General features: G+C 37.6%; 1 protein-coding gene across 5 annotated transcripts in view; it reads right to left on the reverse strand.

Annotated features, from left to right (window-relative positions):
* The window catches only part of IRAK4 (interleukin 1 receptor associated kinase 4), a 13,338-nt gene that overhangs the window by 1,345 nt on the left and 283 nt on the right, over positions 1 to 11,710 (reverse strand). For 2 of the 5 annotated variants that reach the window (XM_009642256.2, XM_035897773.1), the window contains exons 2-10: positions 11,520 to 11,689; positions 10,357 to 10,502; positions 9,843 to 10,040; positions 8,866 to 9,026; positions 8,105 to 8,169; positions 7,688 to 7,802; positions 5,581 to 5,690; positions 2,513 to 2,696; positions 1,593 to 1,655 (exon numbers count right to left, since the gene is read on the reverse strand). In XM_009642256.2, the coding sequence (XP_009640551.1) occupies positions 1,593 to 1,655; positions 2,513 to 2,696; positions 5,581 to 5,690; positions 7,688 to 7,802; positions 8,105 to 8,169; positions 8,866 to 9,026; positions 9,843 to 10,040; positions 10,357 to 10,502; positions 11,520 to 11,680 (1,203 nt within the window). In that variant the 5' untranslated portion in view covers positions 11,681 to 11,689. The other 3 variants (XM_035897780.1, XM_035897757.1, XM_035897789.1) reach the window with 2 other exon arrangements.

Genomic DNA, 11,710 nt, shown 5'->3' on the forward strand with positions numbered 1-11,710 from the left:
TATAAGGTTATACATTTTTATTACAAATTATTTCTAATTGAGTTAACACAAGATCGTAAAGCAATTTTCTTTAAGCTACATCATACAGCTTTAACTTTTCTCCAAGTTCAAGGCTCAGTTTCTTAGTATTGTCTCTGTTTCGAGAGAGGCACAATCAATGAAGTATTTATGTTTACTTAATAACCCACAAATATGCAAGCTTAAGTGGGAATAATTTTTCTTTCTGTCAACTTTATAAAGCCTCCTTCTGTCAAGTAATGCCTTCTGCCACCAGTCTCAGTGGCTGCTACGTCTATTCCAAAGGAAACATCTAGTTTGAAATAAATTTTTAAATCTGACTCCAAAGCTCTCCAGCTCCAACACACTTGAAACACATTACCTGTAACCACAAATACCGTCTGAGGAATACCTCAGGCAAGTCAGCATGGCCAATGAAGTAAGAAATAAAGTCAGTGAGTAGAGGCAGGTCTTCTGACTTCCTTGGTGGGTCAGTCTGAAATTGCTGACTGACACTCAACTACCCCAAAATATTCAAAGCTAAGGATGCCACATTTTCTTGTGCTCACCATTCTCTTTATGCTCCCAAAAGTACATTACAAAGAGAAACCATACCAGTCAAATCACACTTTATATTCCTTTTTAGATCCTATCTCTGAAAAAGCCTGCTTCAAAAAAATGCCAGAGCCTCAAGATTCAATTTGACAGGGACTGAGTTCTGCAAGGTCTTTGCAGAGCTCACTAGGATAAGTATTACTCCAGTAGACACAGCTTAGAGGAAAAAAAAAATGCTATTAGTAGTACACGGGTATTCCTAAAGCTGTGAAGAAAGTGATCTGCTATCAAACAGTATGGAACAAAATGCACCCAAACCCCAATGCTATTTCATACTTAGTAAGTCAGTCTTCGTGTAAAAAATATTCTAGGAAAACCTTGCACTAAGTAATTCAGAATTTAACGTTAAGTTAAATGAAAGGCTAAATTAAGAACAGCCTTGTAAGATTTTTAAGTCAAGACAGTGAACTCCTAGACATTAGTTTCCTAATTAGTAGACTGAATTACTCATTGAATAGTAAAAAAGAAAATAAAATTCAACCCACCCCTCATGCTGAAAAAAAGCCCTTACATTCCAAACTTCCCTAAGGTTAAAAACACAAGGTATTTGCAATTATTAATAAAGTTGAAGAGGATGAAAATTGACACAGGAATGGTAAGAAATGTAAAGAACCATAAACAAACAACTGAGATTAACTGTTTAAAATGTTCTGGTGAATGAGGAACTACCAGGGAATCTGGGTATAGCAGGAGTATGCTCATAAAGCATAATGGTATTACAATAAGAAGCAGTACCAAAACGAAGAGAATTATACTATCAGATCGGAAGGAGATGACCTTGGGGACTGAACAATCTTTTACCAGCCAAGAGAGAAATGTTTCAGCCTCACCTCTAAGACAAACATTGACACAAGAGCTGTTTTCACAATCACATACTTTGATGACTAATTTGGTTGTCTTGGGACCTGTTAACTGACTATGACTTCACATAAAGTGATCCTGGAGCAGGGGGAGGGAAGGAGAAAGCAAAAGGAACATACCAGTAACTGTGGCTCCCGGTTTTCATCTACTGGAGGAAGACCTGTTATTATTTCTAGTAAGACCTAGGAGAAAAAAAAAAAAAAATCAGAAGAGAAAAATGAAGCCTAGAATAATCCTTAGCATATACACCACTTGCAAAAAGGAGCATGACCCCAGTCTTTCAAACAAATGCTCACAGGATCTGTACTTGTTCAAAGATAGCTCTCTGTACAACTGACTGTTGTTCCTACCTTTGTTTTCATTAGCTGTTATTCGCAGTGTGGCATATGAATTTCAACGCAAGTTTTTAACACCCTACATTGTGTTGCTTCAAAGCAAGACTGAAGGATCTCCAAAGTATTAACAGTATCTGGCCCATCTCCCCATGAAACCAAATGCCACGATGGAAGTCGTCAATAGTGATTAGGGTCTTGGATCTATTCAGAAGGGATTCATTATTCTCCCAAATATTAAGCTCATGTCTTTTTTGGACTCAGCTTTAAGGCACATCCCATACGCACAGCACACTTTTGGTGCTTAAAAACAGTAAACCACACTTTATTTTGGAACATTTTCTTTAAAAAAATTTTTTTTTCCAGCCTGAGTTACATTTTTGTGCAATACTATGCAAGAAGAAACAATATTCCACATTACTCAAACTACATTTAGCTCGCACTTGGAATGTTCTTTACTCTGGTCTTTCACATGCAAATTTACATTTTAACATAATTATCATAATCATCAGCAAATTCAATGTTTTAATCAACTTATTCAAATTATTTTCAACCAAAGTTTAGAAACACTATCTTAGGAGCACATCTATTAGGAAAAGGAGAAATGATAGATCAGAGCGGACTATTTCATTTCATATATTCTTGATTTTGTATACTTTTATCATTTACAAAAAAAAGTCATATACTGCTTCCCACGTTCTACTTACCACTCCAAAACTGAAGATATCAGATTTCGGCGTTATCTCTCCCCGCAGAGCTTCAGGTGCCATATAGGCTGCTGTTCCAACAATTCTTTCAGTCATGATTGTCTGTGTGAATGTTACAGATGCTCTTGCAAGTCCAAAGTCAGAAATTTTGGGCATGTATGTATCAGTTAATAAGATATTTGCACTGGGGGAGAGGGGAGGAAAAAAAAAGAAAGAGAAGAAAATTTTCCAAACCAGTACAGTAATTAGGTTTTATAACAGACTAGTAACTTTAATAACCAAATGCAAACTATTTTGACTGTTTCTTGAAATCTAAGATATTTATTTGTTAGTCGTATAACAAAAAATGCAAGAGTTAATTTTGTTGGAAATTGCTCAATTTCAAAATGAATTGCTCTAAATAAATCAAGAACTGGCTGCCAGGACCCACCCGTGTTTTCTCTTGTGCGTGCATGCATTAAAAACAAAACAAAACAAAAATCCAAACAAGGAAAAAACCAAACACCGCCCCCCACCCCCAAATCCTACAAATAGAAAAAATTCTTCTAAGAGGCCAGTCATGTTACACCCATGTTTTGGATGCGAATACCTTTTCTTTAAGAAGGATTATAGAAAATACTTAGCTCTGAACAACTGGTACTGGATCACCACGCAATTCTTAACTGTCTAATTCTCTATACTCAGAACTAACAAAAGCAGGTTTTTATACCTATTATCTAATAGGTCAACCATTACAAAGTCACATGCCAAATGAATACTAATACTCTTATTCTTCTCCTGGAGGAGAAACAGAAAATTTACTAATCCCAGAATAATGTATGTGCTGTGTTTCCACTTGATCTCCAGCTTTTACTTCCCTTAAAAAACCCTGAAGAACGAAGCTGATCTAAGAGACATTAACATTTTCATAAACTACTCAGCGGGATAAATTACAGCATAAATCTTCTACTGTTTTTTAAACTTGTAGCACTTGGAGCCATTTTAAAATGCTTGATTTAACATTTCTGTAATCCTCCTCATTTTCCGACCCCCTTAATAGCACCATAGGAAAACCACATAGCCAGCTATAACATGTAACACTTAACTAGAAACTTTTATTTTTAACTTCCCCTTCTTGTTCACCAAAGCTTCTCAACAAAATTAACAAAGCTGTAAGTTACAACAAACCACTTTGTATTGGAACTGCTGTAAATAGTGTTAAATGTAAGACCACTGCAAAAGGACAAACACTAGTCAAGGCACCATCCACCAACTGGTGTCATATTTAAGCTCAACTTCTAGGAGAAGGAAGAGGAGGATCACAACTTCATAAATCTGAGTTTCTTATCAACTTAAGTCCAAAGAGTGGTCACTCTTTTGATACACCACAAAGGGCACAAGAGAAGCAAGTTTTACTGCAACTGTTAAGCTTCAAGAGATAAATTATTTCCTGGGCATAACCGAGCCAAAAACCTATAGATAGCTCTGAGAACGCCCATTCAATCATGTCCCCTGTAGCCTACAGAGAAGCTGTTCTAGTGCATGCGTGGTTACAAATTGTCTCCACATGTCATAGCATAATGAAGAGCAAAGCAAACCTTAGATGTCCCTTCAACTAAGTTTTACTTGGGAGTGGCAGCACTATTAATACCACCAACCAAACTTACAAAACTATTCCCACTGCAACTGCAAGAGGTTGCAAAATGGAATCCAAACGAAAGAAAAAAACAAACCAAAACCCAATCCTGGAATAAGATCAACTCACAGCAGTTAGAAGGGTAGAGTAGCATAAGGTAAAAAACGTGTCCCTTCCAGGCATTACACTTGTCCAGAGGCTTAAGCAGGGAAGAAAGAAGAAACACAAGTTGTCAAAGCAGCAAGCACATTTTATGCGGCACCTGAAGCAAAAACTTTCCTTACAAGCTGGAAGGTCACAAAACCAAAATGGCCTACATTTAGCAGAGTTGCCAGAAGCCAAAAAGCTATTGAAGCATTCATCCATGACACCCAGCAGTCAGTTGCTCCTTCTTAACCCACACGAGGAGTAAGGCATCTGAGGCTTTTCTTCAAAGATTTAGACTGCGTTGGTATTTAAAAAAAAAAAAAAAACACAACAAACTGAGGTGAGACCTTATCACTCTCTACAACTCCCTGAAAGGAGGCTGTAGTGAGGTGGGTATTGGTCTCTCCTCCAAATAACAAGCGATAGGATGAGAGGAAATGGCCTCAAGTTGAACCAGGGGAGGTTTAGATTGGACATTAGGAAAAAAATTCTTCACTGAAAGGGTTGTCAAGCATTGGAACAGGCTGTCCAGTGAAGTGGTCAAGTCCCCATCCCTGGAGATATTTAAAAGATGGGTAGACAAGGAGCTTATAGACATGGTTTAGTAGTAGACAGGTACAGTTGGACTCAATGATCTTAAAGGTCTTTTCCAACCAAATGATTCTATGATAAAGTGTAGCAAGGGGGGGGGGAACAAAACAGAAAAAAAAACTGAAAAAAACCCCAAACCCTACAATAAAACTCCCACCTTTTCTGAGCTCTGATATCCCTGGAAAAATTTCTGGTATAATAAACAAATGAACATACATTATCCTTGAAGAACCCTGAACTTCATAAACCTGACTGAAGTAATTTTACTGTCATAATAAAGAGCAGTAAATCAAAGGAGACACTCTGAAGAAATGTTCTAGCAAAAAGAAAAAAAAAAAGGTGGGTCTTCATCTGAAAAATTCCCCATTTAAGAGTCATTATGTTCTTTCACAGCAACTTTTTCATTACCAGCAGCTGTGAAAGAACAGAACTTCTGGGTGTCCTTGCAGCACTCAAATAACTATTTGATAGTAACAGATTACAATAGCCTCATAATTATCTTTAGAAGTCTGTACTGGTCATGTCCTTGTGGCACAGACAAGATTATGGTGATGGATGTCACTTGCAGAAAAGATTGTGCCCTTGACTGAAGCAATGCTTCTTGCAGTTTATTCTCTCTAAAATGACTTTAGCAGGGGGAAAAAGAAAAAAGATGGGGGAAAAAAAACCAGAGGAAAAAGGGAAAATGCAGCCAGCGATAGTCAGCAGCTTTTACCTTTTAATATCTCTGTGAATATGACTATTTTCATGCAAAAAGTTGATGCCATTTGCTGTACCTTGAACAATTTTACATCTTGTATTCCAAGAAATTGGTGGAGTATCATCCTTGAATAAGAAGGGAGAAAGGCAAGTACAAAGGTGAAACTCTAATATATATATATGCTCACATAGAACAAACCAAAACATATAAAACGCCCACAATCCAACTTCTTGTTATGTTTTGTGGTTTTCAAGTAAATCATTAAAAAGACTAATAGCATATATTTCACTTGGACAGAAATACATGCATTTGTCACATTCAGTTCTTCCCCTTGCCTTTTGCCTTAGATTAATTCACCCATTGCAAAAAGCATTCTTGATAATATGTGACTCTGACCCTACAAGGCCAGCTGCACTGCAAAGAACTACCTGTATCTATCACATCTTCCAAATTGTATTGGCACTGATACCAGAGCCTTTTTACCCAAAGCAAATAATTCAAAGCAATCAACAGTTTTTACTAACAATGAGAAGTCAGTCTTCCAGTGGTTTTGGATTTACCACTTCTCAAGAGTTTAGCTTGATGCACATTACTAACTAGACCTCGCAAGTGAGGGCGCCTACATTTCAAAACCACTTCTTAATCTTGTCAGTGGCCAAGGGAAGAGGATTAGAGTATCTCATCATTCTACCACCTCCCTCATCTGCTCCTCAAAGCCCAGTCAACAAGATGACATAAGCAAGTCTATGCCTCAAACTCATCTAGTGAAGTCACAAAATTAAGTTATCAGCAAGAACACACATTCAGTATGCACATTCCTCGCTTATTCGACTTTCTGATTTACAGATTTAGATTCTTTATGATTTATAAGTTGGTCTCTTCCTTGTAAAGGCCTCAGTAATTTTACTTTAGCTTTCAATTACCACCAATCTTCTAAGCTCACTTGATGATAATGGCTAAAATGACATGGCCGAACATTTTCATGTACAACCTTGTCAAGCACTGCTCATTTCTACAGATAAGCTCGCGCTACCTTAAGTAAAACTTAGTCTCTCTTCTGCACTGATTCAGTTTAAAACACGTAAAACAATTGCAAATGTGTGCAAGCAAGTCATCCAAACCAATCTGAGACAGCAGTGCTATCAAACATATCAAGTACTTTCCCCAACCACTGCTACTCATTCTCATCCTACCACCACTGCTTTCCTGTTGGGGTAGAAGTACTTCTGCAGCCTTACAGAGGAAATGTGAATATTAAAAATTTTTTTCATCGAGTATTTTTTCAGTCTGATCAGTTCCCTAACCTAGCTCTTTTCTGACTACTAAATGCTTGAGCCAGTACAACAGGAAATCAGTGCAGAAAAAAGCAAGATATAATTTTTTATGTCTGGGACCATGGGGGGTTAAAGTAGCACCAGGTTAAGATGTTTACCAGATTACAACCTCATTTGCTTAGTATAAAGCAGATTTTTGAACTCCTTCAACAAGCTAACATGGACATTCATCTACTAGGTTAAGTCTGGCTTAAGTGTTGATATCACTCCAACAAGCAACTGTTTGTCCTTCATACGCAGAGTTGCCTCACCAAAACCAAAGCAACTTATTATTTATTAAATGCCAAGGCTAGAAGATACGTCATTTGATAAAAACAGAAGAAAGCATTGCATTTACACAAAATACTAACTAAAAACCCCAGTATTTCCCGTTTATTTGGGCACTTCAGAAAGAGATACGCAGCCTATGAACACTGTGTTATAATCACTATCACAAAGGCAATGAAAGGGCAATTTCACAATGCAGAATCTCAAGAACCTGGAACAATACTGCAGCACCCTCTGCTCCGCTCCACGCAGGCACAGCCAGCCCAAGCTCCTGTGCCACTTCAGGTACTACTAGTACATGACATGGTACTGTCAGCCTGCTTTGACTTTAATGTGTCTACAACATTTGTATAAAATGTTATCGGAAGAATAGTCGTTACCATGTTTGTCTCCTAGAACACAGAAATAAGTAGGCCATCACAGTTCAGTACTGTTTCAAAGACACTTCATAGGTACCCATACTACCCATACCCATACACATACAGCAAAGACAACCGGAAGCTGGAAAAGATTTTACTTACCAGACAAGCAAGTCTATCAAGCAATGAACCGTTGGGCATGTATTCGTACACCAGACATGGCTGAGCACCATCACTTGAGAAACCAAGTAATTCTACTAGATTCTCATGCTGACACCTATAGCAAAAAACCGTTATGCATATATGCTCTGAAAGACTCACAACATTTGAGGAAAATACAAATCAGAGGGAACTTGATTCCCAATTACTTGTTTCAGCCCTACTGCACATAGCCAGGTTTCTGCAATGGTGCTTTGAAACAGACAAAATACAGTCATGTTGTATATGAAACACTCTCACTGAACATGAAAATCATTATGCTAGAAAGACAAAAATAAGGGATCACACTAGCTAACTTGTTATCTGCCAACTTAGATACCCAAAAAAGGCTTTAATGACATCGTATAACACTGTACTCACTTTGCCATCATTTTTATTTCTTGATTAAATTGCTGTTTCAAGTCTTGAACACTGACATCAACCATCTACAAAATGAAGTATTTGACGTTAATATCACTGGCCATATTCAAATGCACAGTTGGTCATTAAAAAAAAAATCAGAATTGTAAGCCTTTCTTTAGGTTAGTTACATACAACTAACAACTACTTAACTGTTTACAATATTTCTTTTTTTACTCAACTCAAAAATAAAGTATCAGAACATGATTTTTAATTCCATGGAACACAATATTAATGGACAAATGGATTGTGTTTCAGTACAGTCACCAACTTACTTATTTTATTTCACTGCAGTTACCCATAAATAGCACCTACTCATTCCAAAATTAATTATTCACACAAACCATTGGTTATGAAGACCAAAATTCTGTGGCGATATCCATTTAGCTTGTGAATCGTTCATCTGATTCTGAAATGGAAACCTCCCTAGCACCCCTTCCCTTCTGTCACTTCTTGCGGGCAGGGGAGGGAAGGGAAGGGAACTGCAGGAGCACTCTGCTCTTCCAGACAACTTGCCTGAGCTACTCAAAGGCAAGACTTCATCTCCGGTGACTGTGCCAACTCACACCACTCGCGGGACTACAGGATAAGGGTCTCAACCCAACTAATGTTTAACATAGTGTCACTTTTTGAAGCGTATCATCCAACCCCTTCCACAGATAAACAAGGTCTATAGTACAATATACAGAGTCATTAAAAAGAAAATGCCCAGGACAACTCACAGCAACGAGCTTCTTGACAGCCACATTTCTGCCATTGATGTAGCCTTTGAACACAATGCCAAAGCCCCCTTCTCCCAGCTTATTACCTCCAGCTGATTCTGGTCGCGCATCAAAATTATTTGTAACACTTTCCAAGTCATGAAACAGAAAATTACGGAAATCTGAAAGACATATTTACCATTTAGCACAACTACATTTTCACTTAAGAACAAGTGTATTTGAATAGATTATCTGCTTCAGTTCTATTAAACCAAAAACTTGCTGCCATGAAGATCCTGACATAGTGGAACCCTACTTCCAGCTCTGTGATGAAGATACCAGAAAAAAAAATGAAATACATTATATATATATAATTAGCTATGCATAGTTTTCTTCACAGCTAGCACTGTAGCAGCCTTCTGATTGTATTTTTTGTTAATACTCGTAATACAGGTAACAGAAATTAAATGTGCAGCAGATCACAGAGCGCGCCACACTGTGTCAGATGTAAAAATATTTCTAGATCACATCATGTTTCTGGCAGCAATTCAGAAGTGGACCTTTAGGAAGGAAGAGACTAAACCATGTACTTTCCCAGAATGCTTTCTTTAGTCATCTTTTCTCTGACATTGTCACTTCTGACATGTAAAATCCAGCTTTAAAACACAAGGTGCTAAAAAGTCTACAAAATCAGTATTGAAAAAGAGCAACAGGATTATGTGTAGCACAAAATAAGTTTCAATTTAATTATCAGTCAACATTTCCACCAGAGTAGCTGCCTTACCTGGCAAGGTGCATCTCGCATTCAGACATCTTATTACCCAAGCTAAATTCAGAGCCACACAGAACAAGAGCAAAAGCAAGACGCCTTTTCCCATAGATGCACAGTGATGGGAATATAGCCATTACTCTAACGCACTGTTCTGATTATTTCACACGGGGTGAAGGACAGATCAGCAAAAAAGATTGTACTTAATTCTATCAAACTAAGCGCCTACCTGTGTTACTAGATTGTGAGCTGCTATTTTCTTGACTTAAGTAGGGAGGAGCTAAATGTTGCTTCTCAGTACTCTGAGCTAAAACAGGCTTTACAGATGCCACTTCTTTTTCCTGTATAGGCAGTTGTTTCTCATGTATAGGCAAGGTTTCCTGTGAAGAAAGAGGTAATGTAACTTCTTGTGCCATCCTTACAGTTTCTGAAAATGGAATTTAGAAAAAGCATTAACTACATTAGGAAACAGAAAAAAACCAAGTAACATTAATACCAGTATTTACTAAAATTGAGAGACACCTAAGTGTCATGAGAAGGTTATATTCTGCCACCATGTGTAAGCTGCAGAACTCTTATTTAAACTTGAAACTCTTGTTTAAACTGTTATTACAGATAATGGAAAATATATCCACTTTTGGTTATTTTGACCTAATCCTTTCTGATTTTCAAGTTACTGCGAAACTCTTTAGCATCTTAGAAAACTGAGAACACAGTACAAAACGTGAAAGAGTAACAGTTACCTGGAAGCAAGAGGCTTGCTGGTGCTAGGAATTGATTCCTAATCAGCAGATCCACAAGATCACCAACTGTACAGTTTGTTGTTCCCCAGTCATAAAGTAATTCACATGTGGGGCTCTTTCCCATTTGTACAAATGCCTCAAATCTCCTTAAAAGATAAATATAGACCAACATTAAAAAAAACCCAAGTGATCTCGAGAATCATGAAGAACGTAAAGAGATTAAAAGTAAATGACCTAAAAAAATATTTTAAAAAATTCTGAATGTATAGAAGTGTAATGCAGCTAAAAAACTCTAAAAAAAATTCAAACTTGGGAGGGGAAATATGCAAAATATGAGAAAAACTAAGGGAAAAATATGCATACGTGACTTCAAGATTTTGTCCAGGACTCATAATATGTGGGACTAACAGAGAAGAGAATGTCAACAAGAGACAGAGGGCAAGTAAGAGCCAGATCACATGGAAAAAAAATTTAAGCATTTTCCATCCATTTGGCATTCACACTTTACTTTGAATATTGCAAGATGGGCATTAAGCAGAAATTGAGATCCATTACTCTGACTGATTTACTATTATTATAGAAAGACAAATGAAGATTTAATGCTAACATCACCAGAAAGGCTGGAAACCCAAGAGGATACATTGGGTATTTAAAAATCTCATAACCTTTGAAATAGCTTATGGATTCAACAAGCCCTTCAAGGAACAAGGTGCTCATAAAAAACTGCTGATATTATTTCTAAATTAAACTTATTAGTTTTAGGTCTTGGGCTCCACACACTTGTCGGACATTTTCTTGGGAACAGTGAACTAGGAGTTACAATCCAGTTGCCTCTTGTGCGAAGATACACAATTAAGTCAATGTTTACTAGTCTCTAGGGTATAGAAAGTTACACATATGCCCGTGGCCCTAATTAATTCTAATTTCCTTAGTCAATTTTCTTTCGCTATAGCTTGTCTGAAAATTGAACTGCAGAACAATTAAGAGTAATTACCTTGAGTTCCCCAAGGCAACGGTACTGTAAGATGAGTTCTTAAGTACCCGTCAGCACGCGAACTGTGACAAGTTACAGGAATGGGATGGACAATGGTATGGGATGGACTATGGTATTTATATTAAACGGTTAATAAACATGATCACGTTCCAAGACTTCTATATCGGACCTTATATGCATTTGGTTGTATCTGCTGTCACCGGAGGGATTGGTTATATCAACTGCTAATTTCTTCCACCCTTCTTGCGGATCGATGAAATCTGCCAGCTGCCTCATGAGCCCGTAGCTAATGCAGCGGACGTACGTCGAAGGCGTTAGGGGCTTGCTCATCCTCACCTCCTGAGGAACACAAACGGCGCC

Source organism: Egretta garzetta, unplaced genomic scaffold (genome assembly GCF_000687185.1).
Source record: "Egretta garzetta isolate BGI_Z169 unplaced genomic scaffold, ASM68718v1 scaffold420, whole genome shotgun sequence".
In the NCBI taxonomy this organism is placed as follows: domain Eukaryota; kingdom Metazoa; phylum Chordata; class Aves; order Pelecaniformes; family Ardeidae; genus Egretta; species Egretta garzetta.